General features: G+C 45.4%; 2 protein-coding genes across 9 annotated transcripts in view; one reads left to right on the plus strand and one right to left on the minus strand.

The window, feature by feature from the left end:
• Positions 1–1,112, minus strand: part of LOC135099453 (nuclear pore complex protein Nup107-like) — a 30,888-nt gene extending 29,776 nt beyond the window's left edge. The window contains exon 1 of the mRNA XM_064001831.1: positions 960–1,112. The gene's annotated coding sequence lies outside the window, so the exon portion shown is untranslated. The remainder of the gene's footprint in view (positions 1–959) is intronic.
• A 3,346-nt stretch (positions 1,113–4,458) lies between these two features.
• LOC135099469 (protein PALS2-like) overlaps positions 4,459–13,499 on the plus strand; it is a 29,279-nt gene continuing 20,238 nt past the window's right edge. For 2 of the 8 annotated variants that reach the window (XM_064001851.1, XM_064001852.1), the window contains exons 1-2: positions 4,459–5,790; positions 6,912–7,078. In XM_064001851.1, coding sequence (XP_063857921.1) covers positions 5,691–5,790; positions 6,912–7,078 — 267 coding nt within the window. In that variant the 5' untranslated portion in view covers positions 4,459–5,690. Of the gene's footprint in view, positions 5,791–6,911; positions 7,079–11,329; positions 11,487–13,499 lie in introns of those variants that run through there. The other 6 variants (XM_064001833.1, XM_064001844.1, XM_064001853.1 and 3 more) reach the window with 5 other exon arrangements.

Below are 13,499 nucleotides of genomic sequence, written 5' to 3' on the forward strand. Positions count from 1 at the left end.
AACAGGTCGAATGTAGGCAAACTTCCAGCAAGAAGGAAAGGTAGATGTTGACAGACAGAGCTGAAAGAGTTTGACTAAGCAAGGTGCAAGCATGGAGGCACAGTTTCGGAGAACAATAGGAGGGACCCCATCAGGTCCATAAGCCTTCCGAGGGTTTAGGCCAGCGAGGGCATGGAAAACATCATCGCGAAGAATTTTAATGGGTGGCATGAAGTAGTCAGAGGGTGGAGGAGAGGGAGGAACAAGCCCAGAATCGTCCAAGGTAGCGTTTTTAGCAAAGGTCTGAGCAAAGAGTTCAGCTTTAGAAATAGATGTGATAGCAGTGGTGCCATCTGGTTGAAATAGAGGAGGGAAAGAAGAAGCAAAGATATTGGAGATATTTTTAGCTAGATGCCAGAAATCACGAGGGGAGTTAGATCTTGAAAGGTTTTGACATTTTTTGTTAATGAAGGAGTTTTTGGCTAGTTGGAGAACAGACTTGGCATGGTTCCGGGCAGAAATATAAAGTGCATGAGATTCTGGTGATGGAAGGCTTAAGTACCTTTTGTGGGCCACCTCTCTATCATGTATAGCACGAGAACAAGCTGTGTTAAACCAAGGTTTAGAAGGTTTAGGACGAGAAAAAGAGTGAGGAATGTATGCCTCCATGCCAGACACTATCACCTCTGTTATGCGCTCAGCACACAAAGCACACTTGATCAATCTTGTACTGATGACCTCTATTGGTATCTAAAAGCTGGATTACAGAACATGTTTTCGGGAGCAACATCGCAATGACAGTGAAATATTTGCCAATACTTTACCATGTCGCAGCGCAACAGTCGACAGTGAACAAAGTATAAATCCAAAGTTTTCCTCCATGCCCCGTGTGGGTGGTGAAGCAGAATGTACTCTAGAGAATACACACATGAACTACTCACGAGGAAGCTTAGCAAACAGTGATATGAGGCAGAAAATACCTTGAGGACGAGGAATCTACACAGGCAACGGCGATCGTGGAGCCTCCCAGGGTGGCGCATGTGCTGTGGCTCCCGCCGTTCAAAACAACATTTTCGGCCGTTTTTTTTTTCTTTTATGTTCCGTATTTTTTAGGCCAACACAGAAAAAAATAAACAAAAAATAAAATAAGAAATTATCGAATAAAATGAGATGTAATTGTAAGTAAGAACAACGATGGAATGAAGTAAATGTTTCAAATTATCAGCAAGGAAAGGCCGTTGGAAAGGCAAATCGGGCCTTCTACTCAACGAATCAACAAACATAACAACAAAAACAACTATTACTATTACTGATACTACATATACTACAGCTGTTGTTACTGTTGCTGTTGCAGCTGCTGCTTCGTACTATTACTAATTCTACTACTAGAACAACTACTACCTCTGCTGCTGCTGCTGCTGCTCTCTCTCTCTCTCTCTCTCTCTCTCTCTCTCTCTCTCTCTCTCTCTCTCTCTCTCTCTCTCTCTCTCTCTCTCTCTCTCTCTCTCTCTATATATATATATATATATATATATATATATATATATATATATATATATATATATATATATATATATATATATATATATATATATATATATATATATATATATATATATATATATATATATATATATATATATATATATTTCTCCGTCCATCTATCTATATTTATTTATTTTTCTGATTATCTTTCTATTTATTTATTTTTCCATCCATCCAGTTATTTACATATCTATCTATCTATCTATCTATCTATCTATCTGTCTATCTGTCTATCTATTCATCTATTCATGTCTATACATCTATTTATCTATCTATCCATCCATCTTTTCATCTATCTTTTTTGTCTATCAGTCTGTCTGTCTCTGTCTTATTACCCTAATCTGCACACGGTTGAGGCCAGGTGTCAGAATGCCAGGTATCATGACAAGGTGAGGTCAGCCAGGCAGGCCGTTGCTCCTATTGCGTGAGAGACAGGTGTGTGACGGGAGACTTTGAGGTGAGAGGTAGCAGTCTCGACTTCGATTAAGGGACCTAGTAATACCTGTCCCCGCCCTGGCTGAGTGTCGTAAAACGGATTATTAGGAGGGGTGAGTGAATGAGTTGGTGTGTGGAGGATTGGTTGCGATTCTCTTAGCTTGGAAACTTATGTAGTGATAAGAGAATAGGAAGGAAAAGTGTGATTATAAGGAGTGGGTGTATAGATTGCTAGAATTTCCATAACTCAGAAGTATATATTACGAAAAAAAAAAACACAAGGAAGTAGATTTTTGTTCTTTTTCGTTTTCATTTATCCATTCGTGTTGCATTATCTATTTACTGTGCCATTATCTCCTGTTTATGTCTGGTTCTTTCTTTCTTTCTTTCTTTTTTTTTATACTTCCTCGCATGTGAAAGAAAGAAGATAAACTGCATGCACGAAATATGTTACTATTACATCTCCTTCTCCTCCTCCTACTACTATTACTACTACTACTTCTACTACCACTACTACTACTACTACTACTACTACTACTACTATTACTACTATTATTTCCACCACCACCACCACCACCACCGTCACCACCACCACCACCATACTATTACTACAAGTAATTATATTTATTCCTTATTATAATGTGACGTGGACTGTAATAGAGAGAGAGAGAGAGAGAGAGAGAGAGAGAGAGAGAGAGAGAGAGAGAGAGAGAGAGAGAGAGAGAGAGAGAGAGAGAGAGAGAGAGAGAGAGAGAGAGAGAAAATTGACCTTCCTCACATCCTGGGTGGAGAGGTCACGCTTCCTCGACCTCTTATTCTTTGCTATATAACTCTTGAAATAAAAACAAAAGTGAAACATGACGAGGCAACACCGCAGAGTTCTCAAGGTTACTTTCAAAACGGCGTAGAACATAATTTCCAAACACCATAATACATCTTGAATGTGTGTGTGTGTGTGTGTGTGTGTGTGTGTGTGAACCTGCCTATATTTATCCATCCCTTCCTGTTCCTTCTACTTTACCCAGAAACTATCACACTTTTCCTTCCCGGCCTCCAACACACTACTATTTTACTCGTTACGGCCACGCTATATTTAGGCACCCCTTTCTCTCCACCCTTCAAGGTACTGCTAAGGTTTATACAAGTGAAGGCTTTTGTTAATCATCCTCCTGTGCTAAACGTATGTAACGGCGGGAATCGGCTGGCAGTGATATGTCTGTATAATCCAGCCTCGTCATATTTATTTTCTTTTTGTCCCCCTCCGATGTGATGTTTAACACAACGCCCAAACCGGTGACGCTTAAAATATCGGTGAAACAACTCGAGCTCCGTAGCATTTTCGAGCTGGGTTTAGTCTGGCATCAATACGGCCAGAGAGAGCGTTGGTATTGAGAGGACCGCGTGTAGGAGTGTGTGCGGTTCGTCGGGTCAAGATGAGGGTGAAGGCGAAACGAGTCTTTTCTTGTGTTTTGACTGAAATAGGTGAGTATTCATGTGCAGTAGTAGTACTATTATTATTATTATTAATATTAGTAGTAGTAGTAGTAGTAGTAGTAGTAGTAGTAGTAGTAGTAGTAGTAGTAGTAGTAGTAGTGTGTGTGTGTGTGTGTGTGTGTGAATGCCTGCGTATGAGAGCGTGTGCATGTCAGGAGAGGAAAAAAAAAAAATAAATAAATAAACGCTTCCTAATTTCCAGTCGCATAGAGGGAGCGTGTTTGGCAGCGAGGCGGAACACGTATTTTGTCTTGCTAACCACTTTTCCCTTTATTCCCTGCCTCTAGAACGATCAAGTCCCTCGCCCACTTACTCTAGCACCGCGGTATTACGTTGCTACCATCGCACTATTGCTTACACGGTTTATATAAGAATACAATAAATACCTGCTTTTATCTGCAATGCAGATTGGGATACACATACGAGTACACACACTCTCTCTCTCTCTCTCTCTCTCTCTCTCTCTCTCTCTCTCTCTCTTACATCCGGGCTATCATAATAACCCAATAACACATCCATGTCAAAAATCTGGCGGAACTAACAACTTTTTTTTCCGGATATCCTAAAAATACTCCCCAGGATGCTGAGCTGAGCGCCCCGAGTCACCCCATCACCAACACTAATGAATCTCCACAACTCCCATAAGTAAACGCAAATGAACCTTACTAAGTTGTAAACACGTCATAAAACTACATGTGCAGATTCCACAGAGGATCGAATATCGTGTCTTGTATTTCCTCTGCGGGAAGTTGTCGTCTGCTTTCCCACGCCGGTCCCTAACTCTCACAGCTGCCGCGCCTGGCTACACGGTAAGCACAACTCCCACTCATGAAATACAGCTACTTCATATACTAACCAGCACATTTCTATGCGGTTAACGTTATTTTTTGTACGGTACAGAGCACTGGAGTAAGTGTGATGCGGTTAGGTAGCTGAGGGATGTGAGAGTTAGTGGGTGAGTATGAGAGTGGGCGGAGGGGAAGGAGAGGCCGGCCAGTCTGTCTAGCGAGGCTGATCACTCACGCCCACTGGAAAGCCCTGTCGCCGTGTGTCCCCCGTCCTTATAATGCATAAGGCGCCGCCATAGGCCACGTGGGTCCCTCTTCTCAGAAAACGCAAGACACGCACGTGATAGCGAGTGTCGACCTGAAAACCAAGAGCAGAAAGGAAGGAAGGAAGCTCCACTACCTGTCTGCGGCGATATGATACACCAGTAAATAATTAGAGAGGAAAACAAACCCGCAGACTAATACCAGGCGTGGAGAGGGGAGTCTGAGGCGAGGCGGCAGTGTGATGGCAGATCAGGTCCTGGACACCATAAGTTACGTGCGGTGACAGATCAATACAGACACTCTAGTAGTGACGAGAGGACTTCAGCTACGGGAGGAGGGAGGCGAGGATGAAAACCGAGGGCGAGAGTAAGAGGAGGAGGCTGGAGAGGTGATCTTGAGCATCACCGAAAATCAATAGCCGCAGTAGCTAGATCAGACCGGCTTTAGGGGAACCATATGGCTGGTGGGCCGCCGTGAGGAAACACATGAGCGCCCACTGCTCAGATTCGACCTCACAGCCTCTGCAAGGTGGACTGATACATGACAGCGGCTCCGTGACTGTCCTGGTGACTCCCCGGGCACGCTGGACCCCCGTCTGGAGCTTGCTGGTTTGTTTCACTTAAGTCATCAAGTGAGGTAGAACATATTATTCCCGGTGCAACTTATAGTTGTACGTTTTATATTATTTATAAAAGAACCGTGTTTGACTTTACATACGTCTGTTATCAAGAAAGTGAGAAATTAAACAGTGGAGCTTTATCTGTTGAACTGTTACCAAGCGAAATTTTAACCGGTACTCTGGAAAGATATACGTTTTAAGTTATTTATAAAACGACTGCCTGTGTGACTGATATCCACGCGTTCCTGCACGTGTTCGCATTGCAGCCAGTGCCGTCATGTCATGCCTGCCGAGTGTGACGTGTTTCTGAGCCTCGTGGAAGTGCGGCAGACGGAATACAACAAGTCAAGGTGTGGACATGTGCGAATCACATACCAAAACAAACCCTGAAATTTAAATAACAGAAGAGTTTACAAGAGGGCATTGCATCATCCCTGCATATCAAAACAAGACACTGTTATTGAAAGGAAACACACAACGACGGCTGTGAACTGTGACTGTGATGACGGGAGGAGAGCTGTGGATTCATTAACCTGAAGGGAAGGTGAAGAGGACACCGGGACAGGATGGTGGTGCTGAACAGGGAACAGGACCGCGCCCTCCTGCTGCAGTCCCTAGAGGCTGTGCCCGTGGCCAAGACGCAGCAACAGCAGCAGCAGGAAGGTGGTAATAGCACATCAATCTGTTCATTCATTCTGATTGCATGCTTCCTGCCACTCTGCCTGCACACCCACACACAAAAGATTGACGCGCTCCAAATGTTACTGCTACTTTTATTGTTTGTATATGCAAATGTGACTTAAGGACGTGAATAACCTTACCCTGTTCTGTTTCATTATGTCATCTTGTAAAACCTTGTTCTCTTCCTCTCAGAGCCTTACAGTAGCAAGCAGCGGGGACTCATCTGTCTTATTTACATTTCCCTTGCTTTCCTTAACTCGTATAAACAAATTAGTCTAAATAAACAAATAAATGAACGGATAAGCAAATAAATAAGATCTTCCTCCACTCGCATATACAAGCAAGCTAAGATGAAAGACTAGATTAATAAACATATAAATAAATAACCAAATATTTGTTTTTTCTCACTCGTTCGTGACTAATCTTAAACTGTGTAATTATGATGTCACCGCTACACTTCCCATAATTCTGCATATTCTTTTTGGGCAATTCTCTTCTGGAAGTGGCATCTTCAGTAGGCCTTTTTTTTTTTCGCCATCTTTTTTGTTGCTCTTAGCAAGAACCTGTCTTACATTAAAAGAAACAAGCTCCTCTCAAATAACAGCGGTGCGTCACTGTGATACACGAGGGCGGGATGGCTCGTGATGTGGTGCGCGGCTAGTGGCAGAAAGGTTGTGAGTTCAGTCTTGGCTCAAGGCAGTTTTTCGGCGGAGGATGTAACACTCTTATAACCTTCGTCTGACCTTGTTTCTAAGACGCCATAACTCAGTTAACTGTAATTCATACACGCGCAAGCAACGAATGAAGAAAAATATGCACTAGAATACACATGGGCAAGATGCGTAACATGGAGATGAATTAAAGTAGTAGTATACACACACACATACAACGAATAAAGAAATAGGATGCAAATATGGGCCTGGCCAAAGTATACATGGGGAAGTAAGACTCAAGACACGTGACATGGAGATACCATTTCCTATAGGGCAGCGACGAGGAGAGGAAGTTAGTATGGTACACACTCAGTCCACAGTACAAACACGAGTGCAGATACGGTTGGTGGCGTGGTCGGAGTGCGTGAACTAAAATACGCCTCATCCCCGCAGTGTATGGTGGAGGGCAGAAGGGGTCCAGCAGCAGCAGCAGCCACGTGCAGGAGGCAGCAGGACCCGCCAAAGGGCAAGGGGAGGAGACATCATGCAGCCTCGACCCCACCGATCTTCTCTTCCTTCGCGGCCTTATGGACTCGCCCATCATGAAAGCGCTCATCAAGGTGAGTAAGTGACCTAAGTACTCATGCTCCACTTATGTTTCGTCTTACTGCGTCTTATCTCTCACTTGCATGACTCATCCCTGGCCGCATTCTCAAGTATTCGTTCTGCATTTGTTTTTATCTCCATTACTTTTAAGAAGCTGGAGTAGGGTTGTTGGAATTGTCATTTTTTTAATACCATTATTATGGTGATAGTTTAATAAGTGTCCCACATCATCAATAGTAAAATAATAATTGTAAAATAGTAAAATATACTCAGTAGAATGTGACTAACCATTTGTGTCCTTTAAAAATAGCTGTTATGAGAACGTTTCAGAATTACGCTACGTTCTTTTCTCGTAACTAATAGTTATATAAAAGCGATAATTTATGCATGCATTTCATTATATCTTTACTCTTACATCTCATACCCTCGCTGTACTCCAAGTCTTGTGGTATCATATGTTCTTCCTGTGTAATTTTACTTTCTTCTTACGTAATACCAAGTAATCTTTCTTTTATTGTTTTCCTCTTTTTCTACTCCCGCGCGCTACCACCGTCTTCAAGGTAGCTTTCTGGAAGCCTTACTACTGATAATGCGGCTTACTGATGTCGTAGTTTCGCTTGTCTCTTGTCAGTTGTATTTCTTTTCTTCTTCAACTTCCCGCAGTACGTTCAACAGCAAGTGAATGCTGAGCTGCACTTGTGTTTTGCTGGGATCTCCCCCATCCTCTTCTATAATAGCGGCGCGTGATAGAAAATGGGACTTTTTTATTTTTTTTATTTTAGAGGGTGACTCATATAATAATTGAGAGAGAGAGAGAGAGAGAGAGAGAGAGAGAGAGAGAGAGAGAGAGAGAGAGAGAGAGAGAGAGAGAGAGAGAGAGAGAGAGAGAGAGAGAGAGAGAGAGAGAGATATGCAATGCCGTGCCAAGCCAGAATACTGACAACATTGTTTACCTCATCTTTCTTCAAGGCTGGAATACATGACAGATACTTATCATACACCGATCACACACCCACCCACCCACCCACCCATCCACCCACCCACCCACCCACACACACACACACACACACACACACACACACACGTGCAAACCTTGAGCGTTCATCGTGCTTACTGAGCTGCAACACAAGGACAAACAAGGCTTGATGTCCTGTCCGCGGTGACGCTGGCCTGTACATTATGAAGAGTAGGAGTAAGGCGAGGCGGGGTACTGGGGACGAGGCCTTGATGAGGGGAATAACAGAACACTGGTGCTGGAGGCAGAGAGGCGGGCTGGAGTGAGGTGCTTCAAGTCGGTAAGAGTCAGGATGAGGGGGGAGAGATCCTAGGGTACAGAGGGAAGGGATCACAATGGAGTAAAAAGGAAGTACAAGCAACATGTTTATCAGAGGCGAACTAGAAGAGGTTTTAGTGTACTGAATGATATTTTTTTTTTTTGTTGGGGGATGGGTGAGAGGTGTTAGGCTACGGAGGGAAGGGAACACAAGGGAATACAAAGGAAGAACAAACAGTATTGACTTGTTGGTGAGTGGGAGAATGTGATGAGCTACGCTGTTTAAAGAGAGAGATGTATTGTACGACATTAGAGGCGGAGTGGGAGAGGTTTTGGTGTATTGACTGATGGTGTTTGTGTGAGAGTGGGTGGTTAGGCTACGGAGGGAAGGAAGCACAAGGAATTATAAAGGAAGGACAAACAATATTGGACTTGTCATAAGCTGCACTATTGAAAATATAATTGTAGCATACTGGAAGCGAAGAGAGACGTTTTATTGTTCTGACTGATTATTTCTAGGCGCAGCAACAGAATCAATATTACTTAAGATTGTTAAAAAGATACAGAGTGAAAAAGAAAACGAAGTCCAAGTAGGTTACCTCAGCAACAATGGCGTCACGTTGTCGCTTCTCAAGATCGCTGAAACACGAAAAATTATAAAACTAGTGTCAGATTGGCTCAGTTAAAGAAATATTTTAGGAAACGAGAGGGTTTATTGGATGAGAGAGGAGGAGGAGAATGAGAAGGAGGAGGAGGAGAAGAACGCTCTTCCCCATAAATCAGAAGTGTTTACTTGAGTCACTGGTAGGAGAGGAACCAGAAGTAATGATGTAAACAAGAGCTTCCTCCTTCTTCTCTTTCTTTTCTTCCTCTTCTTTCTCTGTCTTACCTTCCTACTCCTTCTCTCCTTATTTTTTTTTCCTTTTCACCAAACGCTTCGTATTATTTTTATTACTTTTTTTTTTTATCCTTCCCCCTTCTCTTCTTTCTCCTCTAACGACTCTTTCTTCGCTTATCTTCCCCTTCTCTTCCTCTTAGTCCTTCACTTAACCTTTCTTTTTCACCCAAAGCATCTTCGATATACGTAGGTTTATACTTCACCGTTATTTTTAGCTCCTCCAGCATCTCCTCCTCCTTCCCCCACCTCCTCCTTGTCCCCTCCTCCTCTTTTTGTTCCCTCCCTGGCTCCACACCTTCTTTTGTCCTTCAAATGCCTAGATATTTTTTTTATCAATAGCATCACTATTCTCAACACGCCCACCACAATGACGTCATCATCAAGGAACAGCAACAACAACAATAACAACAACAACAACAACAACAACAACAACAACAACAACAACAACAACAACAGCATCACCACCACCACTGTCAGCATCATCATCATCAGTGAACAACAACACATCAGCACCAGTCTTCCTATCATCATCATCGTCCATCACCATTGGCAGCCTCCACTCCCTCCCTCCCTCCCTCCCTCCCTCTCTGTCTCCCTCCAAGCCCACCAGCCCTTGCTCCTTCCTCGCCTCTCAGCCTCTCTCCCCAGACCAGCTTCCCGTCAGCACCTGGGAATGTTTTGACAATACACCCGTCACGAGGTTATTAGAGAGGCAAACAAGGGCATCAGGTGGAAAAAGAGGTGGAGGAATAACAAGATGTACAGGCTGACGAAAAAGTGGTGTATTGGTGTGTTTATGATGATGGCGCCTGTTATTAGCATTCCAAGTACCTCTGTGGGAAAGAGACAAGTGAAAGGCTGCAAGAGGAGGTTAAGGATCACAAAGGAATGACAAACAGCAACAGACTCGTTAGCCCATACAAGGCTGATTGTTATAAGCTGTACTGTAAGAGGAGTAGGACAGTAAAGGAGGAAGTGGAAGAGGATCACAAAGGATAACAAGCAGTAAAAGCGTTTACAACTAGAGGAAGAAAAGGAGGAGGAGGAACATAAACGAAGAGAATACAGGAACAAATTGAGTTAGGTCTGGTCATGTGTAACAGGAAGACTTACAATAAGGTTATCCGGTCGTGTTTGGACTGCTCACTTCTATAAATCTTCATTACCAACACGAGAGAAAGATAAACGAAAAAGGAAACCAGCCGGGAGAGCGGGAGAGGAAGTGAATGTGAGTGGCGAGCAGCAGGAAGGAAAGGAAAAGAAAGGAAAGGAAGGAAGGAAAGGAAAAGAAAGGAAAGGAAGGAAGGAAGGAAGGAAGGAAGGAAGGAAGGAAGGAAGTGGGTGTTTAAAGGACAGTGGTGGGATGTGCGCCGGGACGCAGCACCTGTTTGGCCACTCCTCACCCTGGGGTCTGAACACAGGGGAGGGGGAGGGACTCTCCTAGGGGGTCTACTGGGCTCCCTGTTGGTATGGGGAAGAAGGTGAGGGGGGATTGCTGCAGTCCTCACTAACTGAAGAAACACAATACTTGGTCAGGGAGGAAAGGGGACCAGTGCCAGATCACGAGACACTCTCCTCATAAAGAAGTGTGACGCATATTGAACCTTTTACACCTCACACTTCCTCCCTCTCCCTGGCACGTGCACCGTTGCCACATCTGACTCCGTGGTGGGTCTGGGCTGGAGGATGAACACACGGAGCCTTGGGGACGCTGTTTTGAAGGCAATGTTACCAAATTTCTGGATGACGTCAGCAGTGGAAGAGAATTCGTTGTAACACAAGATCAGCTTCATCTGCATGGCGTTCAGCACTGCATGTGTACAACCGACATCTAAGAGTTTGTGTGTGCGTGTGCATGTGAGTGTTTGTGAATGTGAATGAAGCTACCATTTAACTCCGGCAACCGCCTCGCCCCGCCCTGAACGCGACGCCCTGCATAGATAGCCCTGCTCACTGCAAACCCCATCACCTCCCTCGTGTTCCCGTTCGTCCCCTCGTGTGGTTTACGCCTTCACATGATGCATATTTCAAATGTGCGCTGGTGCGAATTGAGTAAGCACGAAAAAAAAGTTGAAATCGGCGATGCGGTGAGAGTGAGAGTCTAGCGGCGTGTGGCATCTCGCGGCGACACAGGTACGGCGTGGCTCAGGTGAGGTGAGGGGCGGCGGCAGACACCAAGTCGAAGCGCTCGGACCTCTGTTGTTCTTCCTCCCTCACCTCACTGTCCCGTTTCACTTCAGCACCACCTCAGGTAAGGCGCCTCAGACCTGTTCCCGTAGCGTTCACCGCCTCGCTACGGTACTCCTGGTGGTATCAGAGGGCGTGGGATGTGGTGAAAATGAGGCTTCTGCTCTCAAGAAGAGGAATAGGGTGTGTTAGTGTGTCTGCCTCACCCCGTGCCACACTCTGCCCATCTTCTCGTCTATTTTTGTTCCATCTCGTATGTCTCTATTTCTTGCACTCATTCAGTTCTTTAAGCGTGCGTTCCGGTGTAAATAATGAGAGCTTCATTGATCTGATGGACTGTGGACGCAGTCTTTTCCTACAACGCAATGGGGAATCCACACATCCATCCACAGAAAAGAAAAAAGTTGTTCCAAACCCTGGTGCAGGAGTGTTGGGGCAGGGGCGGCGTGACGTCACTCAAGACAACACAAAAGCAACCTCGATACACACACACACACACACACACACACACACACACACACACACACACACACACACGTACACTTACATACAAACACTTGATTTGCTTATATTAAAATTGCAAGACGTGTTTATGATTCGATAGATGTACTCACATTCCTCCACTCTTCCGCTCTCCTGTGCGGGTCAAGGAGGCGACACAAGGAAGAGGTGTCCGTACCTAAACTTACCCCTTACCCAAGCCTTTGTGCGTGTCGGGGACTTAAACGCGGCGAGGCTCGGACGGACGCAACATTCCCATCAACTTTGTGTCACTTCACCGGATGAGGAATAAGGAGGAGCCGCCCCGGGCCAGGCGAAGGAGGGAACGTTCACCTTGCTCCATCCCTCTCCCTCTCACTTAGGGAATGTGGTGTTCAGGTGGGATGGGAAGATGAATCACGCGTTATAACTGTAATTATGATGGATTGGTCTGCTAGGGGTGTGGTGAAGCGTGGGAGATGGTGTGGTTGGAGCCGGAGTGAGGAATATGGTGTGTTACGACAAGTGAAGGTGTGATGGTGGGGTTTTGTGTGGTGAGTTTGAGGGTAGGAGAAGAGTAATGGTGATGTGGATTAGTATATGATGTCCTATTGGGATGAGGTGGTGTAGATACCTAAGTAGAGTGGTGTGGTGTGGTGCGTTGTAGTTCTGCAGTGTGGTGCAAGAGTATCTGTAATAGTGATGTGGTTGGGTGGTGTGTCTTGTCCTGTTGCGGTGGGGATGGTGAGGATAAGTGGTGTGGTTATCTGGTGTGTCTTTTTTCCTTGGGAGGGCGGCGTGAACGACCCGTGGCTGGGATGTAATGAAAGTGAGCACAGACCAGAGAGATGACGAGGACGAATCCAGACTCCTCCTCCCTGATCGAGGCGTGAAGCATGTCAAGCTAATCGCGCTCGCTGTGATAAGAGAGAGAGTAAAAAAAGTCGCTTGATGATCACTCCAGGTCAGAAAAAAAAAAAAGTAGAAATCACCCACTCTTCTTCCTCTCTCCTTGTCGCTGCTTCTGTTTAAAAGAGTCACCGTGGATTGTTGTTATTGTTGCTGCTGCCGCTGCCTGGCCTTGAGGGCGCAGCGACTGCTCTCTGCACATCACTGCAAACCCTCACACTTAGTACTCCTCCATCATCATTCCCCCCCTGACTCCCCACCTCATCCTCACTGCCGCAGCCCGCTTTCTCACCGCTACTGCCTCACACTCCGCCTCCCACACACCTCACACTGCTCTCCTCCACTGACACACTACATGCACTGACGCACAAATGCACACATGAGGTGCAGGTTAAAGGACGCATCAGGCGAGGCTGTGACGGAAGTTGCTATCCCTTGGCAGTAGTGGCTGGGCTGCTTCGCACGCCGCTCACACGCCGCGTCAGGACAGTCCCATGGTCGTCCACTGGTGCCGCGCCTTACGACCACTTTTATTTCACCTTCGTGGTGCGCGAAGCCGGGATCACGTGGTCGCATACCTATAAGTTCCCAAGGAAGTGAGAAAGATCTCAGGGCAGGGACCAGTGGACCTTGCGCCGCGGACTGAACTGAGCCTGCTTGCAACAGTGGCGACGAATACCAGAGTCCG

The sequence above is a fragment of the Scylla paramamosain genome, chromosome 4, assembly GCF_035594125.1.
Source record: "Scylla paramamosain isolate STU-SP2022 chromosome 4, ASM3559412v1, whole genome shotgun sequence".
Lineage (NCBI taxonomy): Eukaryota > Metazoa > Arthropoda > Malacostraca > Decapoda > Portunidae > Scylla > Scylla paramamosain.